This window comes from Capra hircus, chromosome 3 (assembly GCF_001704415.2).
Source record: "Capra hircus breed San Clemente chromosome 3, ASM170441v1, whole genome shotgun sequence".
In the NCBI taxonomy this organism is placed as follows: domain Eukaryota; kingdom Metazoa; phylum Chordata; class Mammalia; order Artiodactyla; family Bovidae; genus Capra; species Capra hircus.
This window is the reverse complement of record NC_030810.1, coordinates 95,188,605-95,209,134: the sequence shown is the minus strand read 5'-3', so window position 1 is coordinate 95,209,134 and position 20,530 is coordinate 95,188,605. Positions and strand designations below refer to the sequence as shown.

The 20,530-nt window shown below is 38.4% G+C and overlaps 1 protein-coding gene across 2 annotated transcripts in view; it reads left to right on the top strand.

Moving 5' to 3' along the window:
- Nucleotides 1–19,936, top strand: part of GDAP2 (ganglioside induced differentiation associated protein 2) — a 77,862-nt gene extending 57,926 nt beyond the window's left edge. For both annotated transcript variants that reach the window (XM_005677800.3, XM_018045975.1), the window contains exons 13-14: nucleotides 4,182–4,325; nucleotides 8,527–19,936. In XM_005677800.3, coding sequence (XP_005677857.1) covers nucleotides 4,182–4,325; nucleotides 8,527–8,574 — 192 coding nt within the window. In that variant the 3' untranslated portion in view covers nucleotides 8,575–19,936. The remainder of the gene's footprint in view (nucleotides 1–4,181; nucleotides 4,326–8,526) is intronic.

Below are 20,530 nucleotides of genomic sequence, written 5' to 3'. Positions count from 1 at the left end.
GGGTCTTGTTCTGATGGGCGCATGCTTGTAAACCTTTAATCCAATTTTCTGTCGAAGGGCAGGGCTGTGTTCCCTCCCTGTTAATTGACCTGAGGCCAAACTATGGTGGAGGTAATGAAGATAATGGTGACCTCCTTCAGAAGGTCCTGTGCAGCACTGATGCACTCAGTGCCCCCAGCCCTGCAGCAGGCCCCTGCCACCCCACACCTCTGCCGCCACTGCTCCTTGAGAGTCCGTTGGACAGCACAGAGACCCAGCCAGTCCATCCTAAAGGAAATGAGTCCTGAATATTCACTGGAAGGACTGATGCTGAAGATGAAACTCCAGTACTTTGGCCACCTGATCCAAAGAACTGACTCATTTGAATAGATTCTGATGCTTGGAAAGATTGAATGAAGGTGGGAGGAGAAGGGGATGACAGAGGATGAGATGGCTGGATGGCATCACCAACTCGATGGACATGAGTTTGAGTGAACTCCGGGAGTTGGTGATGGACGGGGAGGCCTCGCGTGCTGCAGTCCATGGGGTTGCAAAGAGTTGGACACGACTGAGCTACTAAACTGAACTAAATTGAAAATTAAAAGCTGAGCTTTATAAAAATAAACAAACAAAACAAAAAAACTGAAGACAATGCTCTTGGGTCTCCCTGACAGAAAACTCTTAACTAAGTTTCCACTTCTGTCTGCTTTGAGTAACATTCTCTTGTTAATGCCTGAAGAATGTAAGGGAGGTAACGGGGGAAAATGGGGGGGAAATGCAATGGAGAAATACGTTTGTCCTTCAGATACTGAGTGTATATGATCACTGTCCATTCTTCCTAAGCCCAGCCTTCTCTTTGAATTTACCACCACCCCTCACCATGTCAGTATGTGCAGCGTAGTCGAGTCCGTTCATGGAACTGTATAACTAAGAGGGACTTAAAAATCATTCAGGTATAACTTTCTCATTTTGTAGATGAAGAGACTGGGCCCAGAGTGAAGTATATTTGTTTCTATTGTAGAATGGAAGAATATTAGACCATCCCTACATAGTAAAGTAGGAAGTCTAGAAACTATTTGTTAATTCTTTCAACATATATTGAATTCCTTACTTTTCATGTTGGGCTTTGGTTAGACCCTATAAATATAGTGTTAAAGGAGACAATCCCCACAGGGGGAATTGGTTGAAAGAATCAGCTACTACCACAGAGAATGTCAGTTATACAGTAATATGAGTAACACGGTGTTGTTGGAACTCTTATCGGAAAGCTGTGTCTCGCACGTCGGGTGAAGGATGGTCAGTGAAAGCTTTCTTATGGAGGTGAATTCTAACCTGAGCTCTGAAGGACAGTTTTTCACTAGGCAAAGAATTGAAGAAAAGGGGTTTAGGAGTAAACAAAGCAGCGTGTAAAAATGTTCTGAGATAAGAGACCGTGGAACACTAATTCGCTGGGTCGTTTCTTCTGGCTCCATAATTTTATACTTTTATCCAAGTAGCACAGTGCCTTGCCTAGGACAGGTAGTTGGGTATGTCCTTGAACCATTCATTGTATTTAGCTTTTTTTTTTTTTGGCCTTAGGAGATTGTTATTCTGCTTACCAGCTGGCTCCTTTCAGTTCAGTTCAGTCACTCATTCGTGTCCGACTCTTTGCGACCCCATGAATCGCAGCACGCCAGGCCTCCCTGTCCATCACCAACTCCCGGAGTTCACTCAGACTCACGTCCATCGAGTCAGTGATGCCATCCAGCCATCTCATCCTCTGTCGTCCCCTTCTCCTCCTGCCCCCAATCTCTTCCAGCATCAGTCTTTTCCAATGAGTCAACTCTCCGCATGAGGTGGCCAAAGTACTGGAGTTTCAGCTTTAGCATCATTCCTTCCAAAGAAATCCCAGGGTTGATCTCCTTCAGAATGGACTGGTTGGATCTCCTTGCAGTCCAAGGGACTCTCAAGAGTCTTCTCCAACACCACAGTTCAAAAGCATCAATTCTTCAGTGCTCAGCCTTCTTCACAGTCCAACTCTCACATCCATACGTGACCACTGGAAAAACCATAGCCTTGACTAGACGGACCTTTGTTGGCAAAGTAATGTCTCTGCTTTTGAATATACTGTCTAGGTTGGTCATAACTTTTCTTCCAGTCAGCAAAGTAATGTCTCTGCTTTTGAATATACTGTCTAGGTTGGTCATAACTTTTCTTCCAAGGAGTAAGTGTCTTAATTTCATGGCTGCTATCACCATCTGCAGTGATTTTGGAGCCCAGAAAAATAAAGTCTGACACAGTTTCCACTGTTTCCCATCTACATTAGAGGACTGGCCACGTCACCATTACCCTGTATTACTGACAGCTGTGCACAATGCTTAGAACTTAGTAGATTCCCAGGAAATGTATAACTTCTTGTGCAAATGCACCTCCTGATACATCCTTGAGATACTTCTCTGTTCTGACTCTGCAGTCTTATTCTCTTGAACTCTTCCCAGGATCTCTGAAATCTCCATGCCCTCTCTGTAGCTCTTACTAATTTATCAGCTAACTCTTGGCTGGTTGTATCCTAGTCCAGAATTTTCACTCATCTAGTTTGCAGAAGTTTATATCAGTTAGGTATATAACAGCCTGTATTTTTTTTTTAAATGATGTAAAAAAACTGGGTATTGTTGTGTAATTAAATGACTGCCTAATTTGATTTATATTAACTCACTGTGTTCTAGAAAGGCTGAGTGCGTCCCCCTCCCCTCCACCACCCTCCAAATAAAACTTGTTAAGGTGAGAGGGTACGGAGGGTAATGTTATTATTGAGCCCTATACTAGTCACTCATAGTATAGCCAAAATAGAATAGTGACCCAGGTCATAAAACTCATTATGAAATAGACCTTGTCGTCATTCATTCATTCTTTTTCAATGAATTCATGGTTCTGTCTGTAACTTTTAAAACTTTAGACCATGCTATGATTGCCTGCCAATTGCTAGGGAAACTATAAGAAACTATTCTATTCCTGTGAAATAGAAGTAAGTGCTGTACATGAGATTTAAACATAAGGTTGTGAGAATTCAATAGATGGGATAATCTGTTTGGAGCTGTCAGGGAGAAATGGAGATGGGTCTCTGCCAAATCTGGAAGTTTGGGCAAGATTCTGATAAAGATAAGTTCAGTGTTGGCTCTGTTAGTCCATGCTTTTTCTCATAAGTAAGCATGAAGAAAGTATTTTGCATTAGGGACTGGGAATATGTGAAAGGTTTGGAACAAGCCCTGAAAAACATGTTAGGGTGTTAAAGAGAAACTAACAAAATGATTGGCAGTTGCCCAAAGTGTCATGTAGTGTATTTATAATGTACCCAGTTGTATCTTGCAATGTACCGTGCCAGTGCAGGGAGAATTCACATACATAGGTTGCCTTCTTCTATAAACGAGGATAGCAGTAACATTGTACCTACCTCACGGGACTGTTGTACAAGCCTGTGGTAAGCAAGACTATTTATGATGGTCAGTTTGGATCGATGAACAATAATTTGTAAGTTCTAGCTATTGCCTAGTTCATGCCAGTATTGTTTGCTGTCAAGAATTCTGTGTTTTCTTTTTTTGCAATGAGCAAATTTTGCAGGTTAGCTTTTATAGAAAAACTGCATATTGTGAAGTAAAATGAGCAAGAGTGGCTCATCCACAGAAAATGCACTTTGAGAGATTGGGTGCCAAGTGTCAACTGAAAAATAAATGTCTCAAAAATTGGCAAAAAGTTTCAATCTCATTTTTAAAAAAGTGAAAAGTGTTTCTGAGGTTTGGAAGTATTAAACATTTTCACAGTACCAGTGAGTCAGTATTCCATCAGAGTGCAGTGGTTTTGACCACTACCCACAACAAAAAGCACATTGTATCACATCACAAGACACTGTGGGCACAGGAGCACACAGACATAAAACAGAAACTGATGCTTCAGGAGACAGAGCTCATTCTTGCTGCGTTCCTTAATAATTGTTGCTCTAGCACATTTCTTTTTGTTCTTAATGCTGTTCACAGTCCACTAAACTGATTGCATAATTCAGTGATGCACTATGACCTGCATTTCAAAAAACACTGCTTATGACAAGATTTTTTTGATATCAACTTCAATTCTGAAATCGTTTTTATCTAACATAAATTTTCAAGATCGTGTGTGTATTTCTGATTCTTGTCCCTGGCTTAAATCATTTTTTTTCTTCTATTAATCAGGTATCAACATGGTTTTTTACCACCTTTTCTGTCTCAGGACTGAAGGACAAAATCCACCATGTGGACAGCCTCCACCAGCTGTTTTCTGCCATCTCTCCAGAACAGATCGACTTTCCTCCTTTCGTCCTTGAATATGATGCCAGGGTAAGAAGTACCAGGAACTCTTCCTCACCTAGAGTATTATTGTAACTATTTTATAATGCAGTGCGTCTAAGCACATAATCTTTTCATTATAAGATGCTGTTGATACAATTAATGTGTTTTAGTAAACTGGATAGTATCATTTGACATTCTTCTCCTAAGGTAACTTTTATGAAAATGCTTGATTCTAAGAGAGGCCTTCCCCCCCAGGGCCTTCCCCCTCTTTTCAATGAGAAACATTTTCGCTGTAAGTATAAATCCAATCCTTGCTTGTATTGTCAGTTTTCCACCACCTCTGAGACATACCTAGGCCTAATTTTATTAAGACTAAATGACTTTTCATCTACATAAATAGAACCAGAAGAATCTGTTGGTATCCAGCATTTTTCAGCATTCATTGTAAGCCAAGTAGCCTATTTTAGTCTTTACCCTACTAAAAGTTCCATCTGAATAATGTTTGTAAGAGTGTCAACCAATAATAGTAACATTGTTACTTACATCAATCTATTAAACACTAAGAAATGGCTACTCTAGAATTTCATCAGAGCTCTAGTCCTTTGTGGTTACTCACACTATCACTTTAGTAGTTAAAAACAAAAAAGTGTAACATGCTTGCCAAATAAGGCAAGTGCTAATAAGGCAATTATCAGTTGCTTTACTTAATTATTGCTGATTGCATATTTGGGGGGATGAAGCAGAGCATATATTTGTAGGTTATCTTAAGCTTTAAGTGAATTATTCTTCCTTAACTGTTGTACAACATATATAAAGTAAATATTCTATAAGACATTTTTTCTCTAAAATTTCTCCAACTTCAGATGCGATTTCTGTTTCCCTTTTTGTGGTGTACTCAGTCCTGTCTGACTGTTGTGACCTGATGGACTGTAGGCCGTCAGGCTTCTCTGTCCATTGGATTTTCCAGACAGGAATACTGGAGTGGGTTCTTCCTGACACAGGGATCGAACCCACATCTCCTGCGCTGGCAGGCAGATAGTTTACCACTAAACCACTAGGGGAGCCCATTCTGTATACTTAAGGGCCTACAAAGAAAGCTTTCATTAGATATCAACACCATCCTCAAGCTTGGTTTTGTTTTTCTGTCTTATATGTATGTGCTTTTAGGTTTGATTTTTTTGTTTTAAGATCTAATGTATCAAATACAGGCCTAATTAATAATTTTATTAATCAAAATTAAATAACCTGTAATGTAACATCATCTCTGAATTATCTCTCTGTATCTGTACTGCTGCTGCTAAGTCACTTCAGTCGTGTCTGACTCTGTGCGACGCCGTAGACGGCAGCCCACCAGGCTCCACCATCCCTGAGATTCTCCAGCAAGAGCACTGGAGTGGGTTGCCATTTCCTTCTCCAATGCATGAAAGTAAAAAGTGAAAGTTAAGTTGCTCAGTCGTGTCCGACTCTTCGCAACCCCATAGACTGAAGCCTACCAGGCTCCTCTGTCCATGGAATTTTCCAGGCAAGAGTACTGGAGTGGGTTGCCATTGCCTACTAGAGCTTTCTAAAAATGAAATATTACGTGCTCTGTACTTAAAGCCAAGGAGGGGAATAAGAAGAGAGAAGAAACAGCTAAAGTTGTCAGGAGATGATGTGGACAGAGCAGGCAGAGAGCACATCCCTAGATCCTGGCGCGCTCCTTTGGTGCCTTTGTGATCAGTGAAGAGTGTTGTACACAGAGAACTCATGTGCTCCTATTTAGAAAGATGGCTAAAGAAGCCATGTAGAGAAGCATTAGACAGACTAAGACCCTAGGCAAGGAGACAAGGAAGAGGCAGTTCGAGAGAGCCAGGGGAGGCCTGAGACTAGAGCTAGGCGGTGGTGGTGACGATGGTGAGGTGTGAAGGTCTTAAGGCATAGTTAAAATTAGATATTTTAGGGAATGAGATCCCCAGCATTGTGGAGACCAAGCAGCCAGCCACTGGGAGGAATAAAGGAGGAAACAAGCCTGAGGTAACTGCCAACATTTCTGCTTTGGAAGACTTGGAGAATGTTATTGCCACCATCCCAGAGAAGCAGTTTGGAGAAACAGCACTAGGAAGCTCAGAGAGAGGAGACAGGTGGTCTCTTAAGTTTGTGACATACTAGGTTTGAGGTGCTGCATGGGAGGAGAAGGGGACAACACAGGATGAGATGATTGGATAGCATCATCCACTCAATGGACATGAGTTTGAGCACACTCCGGGAGATAGTGAAGGATGGGGAATCCTAGCACGCTGCAGTCTATGGGGTTACAAACTGAGTGACTGAACAGCAAATGAGACATTGAAGTGAAGGTCTAGAAATTGGATAGATAGTTCCTTGTAAAGAAAAGTTTTTCCTTTCCTAGAAAGAATTAAAAATATGCTTAGAGAAAAGGAAATGAGTATATTGTTGGTCAATTTGATTATCATGTTCAAGAATGCTTTGCCCATAGTGGATTATTTATTTGGTGAAGATACAATATAGTGTTCATTATTGGCAGTCAGCTTCTATTTTTCTGGATCTTATGTGACTTAGAATAGCAACAGAAATTTTATAGGATTAAAAGGCACTTTTGAAGGTAATTTTTATCTATCTAGATCAAAATGGTACTGAGACCATTTCAGAAAGGGAGCTGGTCAGAATTCGTATAGTCAGAAAAGAGAGTGTAGAGATTTACCTGGTCACAATTCTTCATAGTTTTACAGTTGTTTCCAGAAAGAGAGAAAATATTTGATTGCTCAGAAGGCTCTTGCACAGTGTGAGACTAATATAAAAGATCTATTTCATGGCATTAAGAATTAGATTTTCCCTTCTTACTTTATCACAATTTAATGTTAATATAGGAAGCTTAGAAAAATACCATATTGGAATAAAATGGAGAAATCTTAAAGATGGAGAGTAAACCGTTTCTTTTTAGTTGAACTTCAGGATTTCTCTCTTCAGGCATGTATCTTAAGCATAGCATCTGTCCATATTGAAGATACTGGTGGGGTTAGTATAACAGATCTTGGTAGGAAATACTAAAATACACACACACAAAAATTTTCTATTATTTTTTTTTTCCCAAATATCCCAAAATGTACCCAATCTTCAGATTCGGTTCTACCAAAAAAAATTTTTTTAACCTTTTTGCTACCTGGTCAGGTTTATAATCAGAAAGTTTAAAAAAAAAAAAAAAAGAAAGTTTTCCTAGATATTCTCTTTGTTTTCCTGGTTATGGTCCCAGATCAATTTCTGCTCCAAAGCTTCTGCTGTGAAGAATACAGAGCTTTTGATTGACTTAGTCACTCAAATAACATTTACCTTCCTACTGTGTTTCATACTGAATAGATTTAATGCTCCAGAACTATAATGTAAATATACCTTCAAGCAATGCTGTTTTTCACCCTACCTCATTCTTCATACCTAATTGTTATCTTACTTTTTTGTTTATAGCTTACTAAAAAAGTTACTTGTCAAAGAAATACTTTAATAACAGGAAATGAATCTTAAGTCTCATAAATCTAATTTAGAGTCCAGCTAAAACTGTCTTGATTTTTAAGATAAAGTTAGCCAAGATAAAGTCAAAAACTTTCCCCTTACACTGATTTGTTGCTTTCTGCATTTGACAGTAAAATTCTGGCATTTGATTCTCCATCTTGATCTTGGATGCCCTAAAAACTTTCCTTGTTAAAAGCCTTGCCACTCAGGCATGTCATGGAGAAGCTCATTTCCGCCAATATGGTTATTAAATTCCTCAAGGAGAATTTTTGTTTCTTATCTCAAAGATTCAGCACACAGAACAACACAGTCTAATACGAAAGAATCTGGGCTTTAGATTTGAACAGACATGTATTCAAATTCAGGCTGTTTTGGTTGCCATCTCGGTGACTTAATCTTTGTGACCCTCAGTTTTCTGTTCTGTAAAATGAGGATGTTACCTACTTCATGGCATTACGTGAGGATATAAAAGGGTAATGAAAGAAAAGTGCTGATTAAGTGTCTGGCATATTGAATGTTAATAAATGGTAATATTTTTAAGTATCATTATCCTGATTACTTCTGCCTACATTATAGCACTTCTGACTGACCCCAGTGAAATTGCTGTGTTGGCTGAAGCCTGCTCAGGGCCAGGCATGTGCTGGACATTTCACATACATTATATCATTGACTCTAAATCCTCTTTTATATTCCCAGTTACATTGGTCCTAGTGTTTAATGTTCTTGTCATTTTTCCTTTCTGCAGGAAAATGGACCTTACTATACGTCTTATCTTCCATCACCAGATTTGTGACCTGCTGTCATTCCGTGCTCCTGGTTTCTAAAGACTCCACTTTTCTCTGCAGATCCACTACCTGTTGAAGCGATCCTCATTTTTGCTGTACAGCTCCAGAGAGCCTTTTGTCCCCCACCTCTCTGGTATTTTTTTATTGACTGTATATTTTCTGGCACATAGGCAATCTGAAAATGGTAGGCCATTCTGAACTGTATACTTATTTTAAATTTGTATATTTGTATCAAATGAAAATGTTCACTTTTAGAGGATTGTTGATAGCAATTGGGGAGCAACTTCTGAGTATCTTTAGTTTCCTGGAAGGGCACTGGATTCTCCATTAGACAAGCTGCAATATCATTCACATCATCCCTCTCACGTTGCACGCCTTCTGTGTGTATGCAAGTGTTTCTCAAAATATATAGAACCAATGAATGCTGACTGGATGCATTGTTTGCTTCAGATCCTGGCATTACGTTTTATTAAAGATAATTTGCTGAGGATAAAAGAGAATCATCTGGGATCAGAGATGTAGAAAAAAAGTGTCTGATCAAAATGTCAGAAATCGTTAGCAAGATACAGGTATTAGAATTTTACTGTACCAGTTAAGACGAAGACTTAAGGACTAAAGTTCCTGAGCTTGTATGATTTAAGATTGTCCCTGTTACGGTCTCAACAGTGGAGGAAAAACAAGAAGACTGTTCCTTCAGCCTTTTCCTACCACCAGAGGTGGTTTGGGCTCCATATTCAACAGGACAGCACATATTAGTAATCTTAGTAGAGGGTATCTCTTGAGACACCGTCAGGGAACTTTAGAGAGAGTGCTGCTTTCCCAGAGTTGTGAATGATTCTATTTGGCTCTCAGGCCTACTTCCTCTGCGGACATTTCCTAGCCGTGTGTCTTGAGTTGCCTACGTCAATATGAAGGAAGTGTGTTGACATGAACAAAACGCCAGACCACTTTTGCAACTCAGGCTCTATTTGTGCCTTAGCTTGACTAAAAATTAGAATAATGCTAGCTACCTCACAGAGGTATCATGAGGATAGCATTCAGAAGGGCTTTTGATATCTTTGGATGAAAAATGCTGTGCGGTGGGGTGTCTTCAGTTAGTTTTTCAATAATAAATAAATATCCTCGAGGGAGTGCTACAGGACACTCTGCTTGTCCTTGGCACATTTTGAGTGACTTCCCTTTCCTTGGAACAAGAGTTAGTGCAGAATCCCAACCCTTAGAATCCCCTCCTATTTTGTCCAGGTGTCTTCTGGCCTACTCCTTCTCCAGTGCTACACTTTAGCGAGAGGCATGTGTTAGCCATTTTAAATGTTACTTCTTGAATGAAGGTCACACCGACATCATTTCCATCTGGGTTTCTTCATACTCCTTTTAATTCCTGCATTCCCCATCCCCCACCCCATCATGTACACTGGCGGTTCGGAGAAGAAAAATTAGAATTCTTCTAATGTGCTCAGGATTGATGCTTCCAAGGGTCCCACTCCCTTAGGTCCAAATTAGTTCTTCAGTGGAGATAAAAGAAACATCGTTTTTCATTTATGATAGAGAAATGCCCCTGTAGTTGTGTTAACCCCATCCTCTGTTTTCCTGCATAAACAAGAAGGGCCTTTACATTTCTCAGAAAACCAGTCTTATCTTTTGCATGTAATGGACACATCTGCTTTCTGCCAGTAATCAAAACCACTTGTTTCTCGCATATGCTTGTTTGTTAAGGACTTCCTGTTATGTTCCCTAGGTCATCAGGTCTAGACAGCCAGTCAGATGTCTGGTATTAACCTTCATCTCAAACAGTACTACTTCAATCCTTAGAGCCTTGACTTTTAAAAATCTGAAAAATTAGCTTAATCTTCTCCAGTCAATTCTTAGATCATATTTGAGGTGGCATTTCACTAGGACCAGTTGTAAAAATACACCAGCTTTTCTCTGTTATAGCTGGACTTGGCTACCTCACGTTGGCATCTGGCCTGAATCATTTCCTTAGAGGGTTCAAGCTACTTTGCTGTTTGGAAAGAACCAAATTTTACAATTTCTTATAGGCAGTAATTTATAAAAGATGTCCCTTTGCAATATTCACAGCAATATATTAATGATTAATAGCAAGCAAGAATGTTCAAATGATGTCCTAGAATTAAAGATGGTATGGGGCTATATACATGTCAACTGCATCTAATAATTTAATAATGACTAAAGATAAGATTGCTCTTCTCAGTGAAACTGAATCTGGTATTGGACCAAGTTCATGCTTTTATATAGCTGTCTGAAATGTTGTGTAGTGAAGTTCTTTCAGTGTACTCAATCCTAAGAGGGGAGCATAGTGACCTTGATGTTGAAATGATGAAGTAACTTTCAGGGTACCTGCCTAGGTGACACATACCCCTTTCAAGGATACACACATTAGAGAATAAATGGGTGGAGATGACCCCTAGCGTCTGATATTAATTCAAAGCATCCTCAAGTCCTTAATTTAATTAGATTTCTGTCATGCCAAATGCTAGTTGAATTGAGGTAGAAACTACTTATAGACTGTTAAGTTAATTTAAATTAGTTCATGGAAGACATAATATGATTTTTAAAATAAGTATGTTTCTTGCTTCAGTATATATTTGGGTTCCTAACTCATCTGTATTCATTCTTAACTCTTCTGTTTTGCTATTTCTTGATGGCAAAAAGACCTGAGAAAAGCTCAGTATTTATTAGACTCAAGGTTTAGAGACCAGGTGGTTCGTATCTTAAAGATTTTTTTTCTTTATTTAATAATATATCTTATTTCATTGGCTGATGCTCCATTATATTTATTTTTTCTAAAGTAAACCCTCTATAATAGTTAAGACTAAGAGAGGATTTTTAGATTACTTTTTAGGGTAAATGGATATAGATTTTTTTTTATCAAATATCTGAAATTCAAAATGATTTAATCTCATTTCTAGAGAGAGATGGGTATAATCACTGTAGTAGCAAAGCATGGTCTGCCTGTTTCTACCTGTCTTTGCTCAGATATTATTTAATGAATTCAAACTATAGATAATGGTTTAATCTTTCCTTTGCAGCAGTTAATAGGAAAGCCAGAAAATATAGGTTCAGTATGAGCTAAAAAATCACTCCTGGTGTTTCCCCTGGTACATTGTCTGTGTATGTATGTATATAGTTTAAATTGCTTAATATATGAACAGAAATTATTGGAATTTGCCCTGGAAAGAGAAAAGTTTTATGGTTCTAGTAACGGGTTGATTGTATTAAGGACCAAAAGTACTACAAGATAGCATGTAAACCTCTTAGGATTAGAGTTAGCCAGTGACTTTCAGATTGTGGTTCTCTTAGGCTATCGTCATCATAATCAACAAGCGCTAGAGTGTTTCACCTAGGCAGGTGCTAGTATACCTCATAGTATGGGATGGCTCTTGGTTGGCAATGCCAAAGAACGTGAAGGATAAAGGAGGGTTTTGACCTGTGATCTAGGTCACGTCATAAACACAGATTATAAGGATTGCCTAGAAGGTCTAACCATTTATACATGTATATCTATATCTACATACATATTTATATTTACACACAGTAATCTGGTTTGTTTTACATTCTTTGAATATGGTTTAAATGGCCCATATGTAGAGAACATAAAGCAATAAATAGCCTAGTTTAAGCTTTGATTTTACCAAAATAGCCCTTGAAAAGATGGTATCAAGGTATTTTTAGATATAAGTGACTCCCTTGGATATTAGTTACTAACTTGGTTTTCTGTGTTTCTAAGAACACTATCTCTGAATCTTAAGTACAACGTGATTTAAGTTTATAGGGCCTCTGAGTTCAGGTCTTCCCTCGTGGCTCAGATGATAGAGAAGCTACCTGCAGTGCAGGAAACCCAGGTTCAGTCCCTGGGTTGAGAAGATCCCCTGGAAAAAGGAATGGCTACCCACTGCAGTATTCTTGAGAATTCCATGGCAAAGGAGCCTAGCAGGCTACAGTCCATGGGATGTCAAGAGTCGGACATGTCTGAGCAACTAACATGAACAAAGTCTGAGTTTAAGATTAAAAGTATAAATATTCTCTAAGTAAATTATACTGACAAAATCATAACTGCTGAATGTGAGCTAACATTTTTGTTGAACAGTTGAAACCAACACATTTTGTATATACAATTGTATCTTTTTTTTTTTTTTCCTGGTGGTAAGTTTTGTTAGTGTAATCACACAGTCATCATAAACTGAGCCAAGACTTTGTCAAACCAGATGTTGTAGACCAAAACATCTAAACACGAGCCGAACATATGTAAATGATTTTAATTGCTTTTGGGCAAAGGAGACCTAACAAAATTTTGATCGGTGTGATCTTGAGATTTGTTTATTCAAAATTCAAAAGTTTTGAATATTTTTCATTTAAAAATATATTTTGTTCTTTTTGAATTAGAAGTTAGATCCCTTATAAAGAGAGTCCCCCTCTATACAAATACAGCCATTAAGAGCTGGTTAGTAAAATGATAATGTTTATATTGAACCCCAGGGTTAGGACAGTCTTTTATGGCCACTATACCTGGCATTTTTCTAATCACTTAAATTCACCTACAGAGCAGTATAAAATGCAGTAAATTTTATTGTCAGCCGTTTCTATGGAGAGCTAGGCTGGTGCTTCCCAAATTTTAATGTGCATGTATTAAATCAGCCAGGAATACATTAAAATGCAGATTCTGATATAGTAGGTCAGGGTGGAGCCTGGGATTTTCAGTTTCTTTTTTTTTTTTTGGCCATGCCACACGGCATGTGGGATCTTAGTTCCCTGACCAGGGATTGAACATATGCCTCCTGCCTTGGAAGCCCAGAATCTTAACCACTGGACCACTGAGGAAGTTCTTAATGCTCAATTTCTAACAAGCTCTTAGGTGATATCAGTGCTCCTGGTTGAAAGACCACACTTCAAGAGCCTAGACTATATTTAGCTTCCATATTGTCCCTGTTTCTGGTAAAAGGGACAGAACTTATCCTTGTAATAATACCTTCTGCAGGCCAGGCATTCCCACATTCCTTATCTCATTTAATCCTCTTAACACATCCTCTGAAGTATGTGGTGATAGCGGTTAAGTGCTGCTAAAGCCCAAACACACAAGCAATGCAGTATAGAGCGGTGTTTCTCAAACTTGAATAACACACATCCCCTCTTAATACAGAAAAATTCTCTTAGCTCCTCATTTTTTTACTTTATTTATTATAGTGTTATCTATGTATATATAAAGTTACATATAATATATGCCTTATGCTTATAGCTCTTGCACAAATATAAAATCAAAAGTTCACAGATCAGACACAAACAATAAAACTAATGCAATTTAAAATAGCATTGATTAAGTGTGGTGGATGCCGGTATTTTGCCAAGGTGAAGCTGTGAAATGATTACGGTACTGAGTACTGTGCCACAGGTTATGTGTTCAGCATGCCCCTACTAACTACCACATGTGTGGTGACTCAGCTCTCCCGCTCTTTGTTCAAACTGTAACACTTCTTTGTGTAGCACATAGTGGTGGTGGTTGGTCTCCATGTAGCTTCAGTACATCATTCCCCTATTAAGTTAGTCTCTGTTCTCCATAAGCTTCCACAACTAAAGCAGAGCCTGGCTTTAACACGCAAGTTAAATGATGCAAACCAGGGCTGTGAAACATATTTGGCTGTAAGGCAGTTATCCAGATAATTCAGAACATGAATATTGATTATTTTTTAGAAGTTCCATCAACATGAAAACTGTCTAATGCTCATAGTAAACTCCTGAGTCTCTCATCCTGCAAACATACACACAGACTCTTAACTCCCCTTTCCCCTCCTCTCTCTCTCCCAACAAGAATTTTTCATGGTGGTTAACAGCACTGGTCCTTTGGCTTCTGACATACCTGGATTCAGAACTGGGCATGTTTCTCAGCATTTTCTGAATTTCACTGTTTTCATGTATTAAACAGGGATAATAATACTGATTCAATAACTAAGAGAAATCTATGTAATCATATTCATAAAACATGCATAGTAAGTGTTTATAAGTGGTAGCTACCATAGCTTTGATTAGAAGTAATAATAAGTAACATTTGGCGATTTACTTTGTGCCTCTAATGTTGCTAAACTCTTGGCATATGTTATCTTACATACTGAGTTGTAGATTGTTGTTATTCTGTCACTAAGTTGCGTTCGACTCTTTGTGTCCACATAGATTGCCAGGCTCCCCTGTCCTTCACTATCTCCCAGAGTTTGCTCAAATTCATGTCCATTGAGTCACTGATGCTGTCTGACTGTCTCATCCTCTGCTGCCTTCTCCTTTTGCCTTCAATCTTTCTTGGCATCAGAGTCTTTTCCAAATGAATCGGCTCTTTGCATCAGGTGGCCAAAGTATTGGAGCTTCAATTGTAGGATTGGGCTTCAAATCCAAGTCTGACTGCAAAGTTCATGCTCTTACAAAAAATAATTAATATAGAACATCAACACTAAGTTGCTTATTTTAAAAGTTATTTAATGTTAAATTGTATTTTCTCAAAATTTTTGTTATAAAATTAATGATATTTCCCTGAAGGGGGAATGGCTAAGGCTCCTTTTAATGATTGTATGATGTGCTAATCAAATTGCCATGTAATAAATTTAAGTTTCTTTTAAAGGCTCTCTTGCTAGGTTGTGGTCCAGTGAAGATACTAGGTCCATTAGGCTTTACTTGTGCATTATTGTTCTCTTGTATATTTAAGACCTGTAACTCATGGTATTATATAACATGAGATTCTTATTGAATCTCTCTCAACATCGCTATTTTGCAGAAAATAATTCCCCCTTCCCATGGTACTATCCTGGTATTCCTTGATAGTCTGAGAAATAATACACGAACATCTTAATTTTTACCTGTGAGACACATTTTTAAAAATTGTCCTAACCATTCTTTAAAATAGTTACTACTAGTACATCTGTCATTTCCTAGTTTTCTGTTAAAAAAAAAAAAAAAAAACTAGAATTTTAAAAAACAAACAAACATATCTGTTGGCCAGATGTTTATTCCTTGCTTTGTTTTGTTTTGCTTTTTTTCTCTAGTCAAGTATTGGGAGAATATACTAGGAGGGAGTTGTAAGAGGAACTCATTTATTAACAAAGATAGTAAGCATCTGCATAAACGATTAGAATTAGTTGGAGACACATGAAATGTGAGGCTGTCGTTGAATTTTATCAAAATCTACCGTAAAAATACTTCCCTTTATGCCATCTTACACAGAAGCAGGATAATCTCTGTTGTGGAAATTATTGATTCTTTTTCCAATCCAGCCTCTTTCCCCCACCCCATCGGCAAGATCTTTAAGCTCAGCGAATGTGTGCCTCTCTGTCCATGTGAGTTACCGAGGTAAAAGATGTATTCTCTGTGTTGCTTCACTGCCTCACCCCATATCACAGCATAAAAATCTTTCTGTGGCTTCATATTACAGATACGGCCGAGCTCTACACGATTTTCTCTATTTTAGCAGTCTGTTAATTGACTTGGGGTATGAATCCTTCCTTAGTTTATGTTATTCTTCTCTTTCTTTTATTAGTTTTAAGACTGGTTCATTCTACCTTTTCTCTGATTATTTGGATATAGTGCCTTCTGGTTTTTTGCCTCTTTAAAATCCAGATTTGTTCTCTGTAAGTAGGTATATAAAGCATTTGACTATTTCATTATGTCTCCTAGTTCAGATGTATCTGACATTTTCACTCTGAAATACTGGTTATGAATTATAACATCATTGACTTTTTAAACATAGATGGGTTATGTTTTCTATGACTTTTATTTCTTGTAGTAAAAGTAGGTTTTTTAAATTTTATGTGAAAGGGGATATTGGTTCTCAAAGAATAGAGAACCACTGAACTCTCATCTTACTGATGAAGAAGTAGAGGCCCAGGCAGGTTAAGGCAGCCTGGACTCCTCACCAGATCCTGTGGATTTCAGATTGTTTGAAGGTGACCTTGACATCTATAGCTGGAGCTCTTTGGTTTAACTGTGTTTGCCCAGCTGCTTGATTTTCACATTCCTTCTTATGTCCTCCAAAGCAGATTTTATTTTTATCATTTTTTATTTATGTTGCACTTGACTTAGCCAAGTTCCAGGGAAGGACCAAGTTCGGGAATTAACAGCAGAGGTTATCAGTCATTCAGGGACTGTGAAAATATTTGGGGATGGGAGATAATTGTTCATTTGAAGTTATAGGTGTGAGATTTTAGTTTTTTACCCAGCTATCCATTCACTCCCATTCACTGTCTACCTCTTAAGTAAAAATTCCTTCTTCCAACAAAATTGAACAAGAAAGCAGCTTTTAAAGCGTTTGATTTTGGAAACGCTGAGAAAATGCCAATCTGAATATGATAAACTTATACCACCTAGAGAACTGCACAGACTTTGGCAGTGGTACCCTATCAAGTACCAGAGCGCACCAAAATAGGCTCTGTATTAACATTGTGGAGGCTCTTGCAGGAGAAACTAAATTCTTATCTACGGGCCCATTTTTCTGTCATGTAGGTTTTTTTTAATGTAAATTTATTTATTTTAATTGGAGGCTAATTACTTTACAATATTGTATTGGTTTTGCCATACATCAACATGATGTCATGTGGTTTTATAGCATAGAAATTCTCTGCTTCTTCCTGAGTCAGTGAGCAAGGTCACAGTACAGAGGAATGCTATACTTCTTCCACTCATTCAGTAAATGGTTCCTAAGGACCCATACATTAAAATAATGCTGGCTGCTGTAACAAATAACAATGGACGTGCTTAACGGCTTAAACACATTAGAAAATGTATTTCGCACAGAAAGCTTGAATAGATATTACTGGTGAGCAAGCACTCCTAGTCCTGATTCAGAGACCTGAACTCCTTCAATTTTGTGGCTCCATCATCTTCAATATGTGGCTTTCAAATTGTTAGTTGCTCAGTCATGTCTGACTCTTTGTGACTCCATGGCCTATACATCCAGCCAGGCTCCTCCATCCATGGAGTTTTCCAGGCAAGAATAGGGAGTGGGTAGCCATTCCCTTCTCCAGGAGATCTTCTTGACTCAGGGATCGAACCCCTGTCTCCTGCATTGCAGCCAGACTCTTTACCCTCTGAGCCATCAGGGAAGCCCCATGGCTTTCAAAGGATACACACTTTTCCATTTCAAGCTGGCGGAAGGGGAAGAACACGGAGGACTTGCTGGACCTGGAGGTGACACATAGCACTTCCATTCATAGTCCTCTATTTAGAACTTAATCATTGGCTATACGGGGGAGCCTGGTGGACTGCCGTCTATGGGGTCGCACAGAGTCAGACACGACTGAAGCGACTTAGCAGCAGCAGCAGCAGCATACCTAACAGCAAGGTCAGGAGGTGGGGAATATAGACTAACTGGGCCCACGCAGAGAGGCATAGGAACTTGGTGCCCAGCTTTTGGCAATAATCCAAGCAGTCTACTACATGCTAGAAAAAATATAAAAAATATGTTCCAACCACAAAGGAATAAATCACCCTGCAATGAAAGAAATGCTCCACTAGAGAGATGTCAAACGTCAGAGAAGGGTGTTGGCAAATGATCACAAATTTGCCTGAAACAAAATCCCATGGCATAGCTTAGGACATATCTGTAAACTGAAGCTCCTGGTTCAGACCCTCTACACCAAATGTGCTTGTACTCTAGAGCAGAAAGAATACGGAGGCATCCAGATGCCTCTTACTGCATCTTATAATATCTTACTACTTCAATTCTGTGGATCAAGAGTATTGACTTCTTAGAAATGCATACTCTTCAGGCCTTACCCCAGAACTATAGAATCAAAATGTGCATCTTATCAAGGTTCCCCCAGTGATTGGCATCCACATTAATTTTGAGAGTCATATTGTGATCCTGGCTCTGACACTTATTAGTGTGACTTTTGCCATACTGTCCCAACTCTGTCCCTTCCCTTCATCTGTAGAGTGGGGGGTAATTGGATATCGGGGTATCTCTCTAGAGATAATGTACGCAAATGTAAAATAATACCTGACTGTCAGCAAGCATTGGATATTTTCTTACTCTAAGTATTAACTTCAAAAAACAACTGTAAAGAGACACAGCTCTTTCAACTGTTAACTCTCTGAACGCATCCTCTTTCAACCCTTAGAACTTCAGCCCTTTGAAATGGTGAGAGGTCTTATATTCATACGGTTTAGTGTCCCTTAGAAATGTGTCAGCTCAGAAAAAATAAACATTTCCAAAGTCAGCGAATGGTGTTTGTCCTAGTAAGCCCTAATATAGACAGCAGCCATGATCTCAATCAATGAATTTTGTAAACTTTAAAGTATACATGGACATGGTCTACGTACTTGCCAAACCTTGAAAGACGGTAAATTCTTAAGGAACTTTAGTTATATTTAGTAACCTTAGATTAATTGAAACAGGAAAAACCATTTATTTATAAATTAAATAATTTACTTCAACTAGAAAATAACTTGGTTTTCAGCCTTTTAGAAATTTTTTTTGTATAATCTTTGTGCCTCAGTAAGTGTAATATATATGCATATTAAAGTTAATTTTTGCTTTATGTAATGATTTAGAAAGCATATCTAGATCTTTCAGCACCTTGGGTTTATCTTTTTAATACTGTTTCTCTTAATCCCATGTGGTTAGTGGTTATGTGGTTAGAAATTTATCAGAGTTAAGGCTGAATAGGTACTGCTCTAAGAATACAATCTGAGACTTAAAAGCATCTTTAAAGTCAGATCCTAATATCAGCTTATTTGATTTTTTTCCTCTTGCTCCTAAGTTACAATTTTAAAATTTCAGTTTAATTAAATTATGTTTACTGATGTTATGGGTGGCTTACTGTAGTTCATCAGATTATTTAAAATTAGGAACTAAATTGAAAGACTAACTATTATGGCTTTCACTCAAGGAAAGGAACAAGACAAGAACCACTTGCATTTTAGTTCAGATAGGAGCACCTCAGTCTAGATTTGTATATGCCTGTATACATTTAGACCTGGCCTCCCAAGTCATAGAGGAATCATCCTTTCCATCTGACAAGTGAGGTCCAAAATGTTGCAAGTTGTTTCCTTTGTACAACACTTAATGCAAGACCAGAACTAAGAGGCACTAACACTTTCCTGTTGAATCCATCTTGTGGGTATGTTGTACAAACCAATTCAGTTTTGAACCTCATCTAACCCCCATGGGACTTACACAAGAAGTGGAAAAAAGGCAAAAATCCCATGTTTTAGTCACAATAGTGAAAAGGCACAGTGCAAAGCCACTCTGCATCTAGTGTGTGTTTGTTTGTTTTATCTTTGTGTTTATAATTTATTGTTACATGTACCAAAATCAAATTATAATATAATTCGTTGTTATATTCTTTTTGAATATAAAGTCTTTAATTTCTATTCTAATCTTATGGAGTATATCCTTTTTTGGTATGTTTATTTTCTCTTTCGTTTTTTAAGCAACTTTAAAAGTGAAAGTGTTAGATGCTCAATCATGACTGACTGTGACCCCATGGGCTGTAGTGTAGCCCTCCAGGGATTTCCCAGGCAAGAATACTGCAGTGGGTAGCCATTCCCTTTTCAGGGGGTCTTCCAGATCTAGGGATCAAACCTGGGTCTCCTGCACTGCAGGCAGATTCTTTACTGTCTGAGCCACTAACAAGATATAGTTCATGTATCATATAATTCAGTCATTTAAAGTGTACAGTTCAGTGGCTTTTAGGACATTCAAAGTTGCACAGCCATCACCATTGTCTACGTTGAGCCTGGTGAGCTATAGTCATAAGGTCGTAAAGAGTCAGTCACGACTGAAGCAACTTAGTGCACACACACAGAGTGTCATCAGCATCCTGAAAGGAATCCCCATACCTGTTAACTGTCATTTCCCATTCCCACTCTTCTTCAACCTCCCTCCTCCATCTGGATCTTACTGCCATGCGTCCTGCCTCTAAGATACTTTGTGTTGTGCTCATTGGTAGAAAGTCTCAATAAATATTCGTT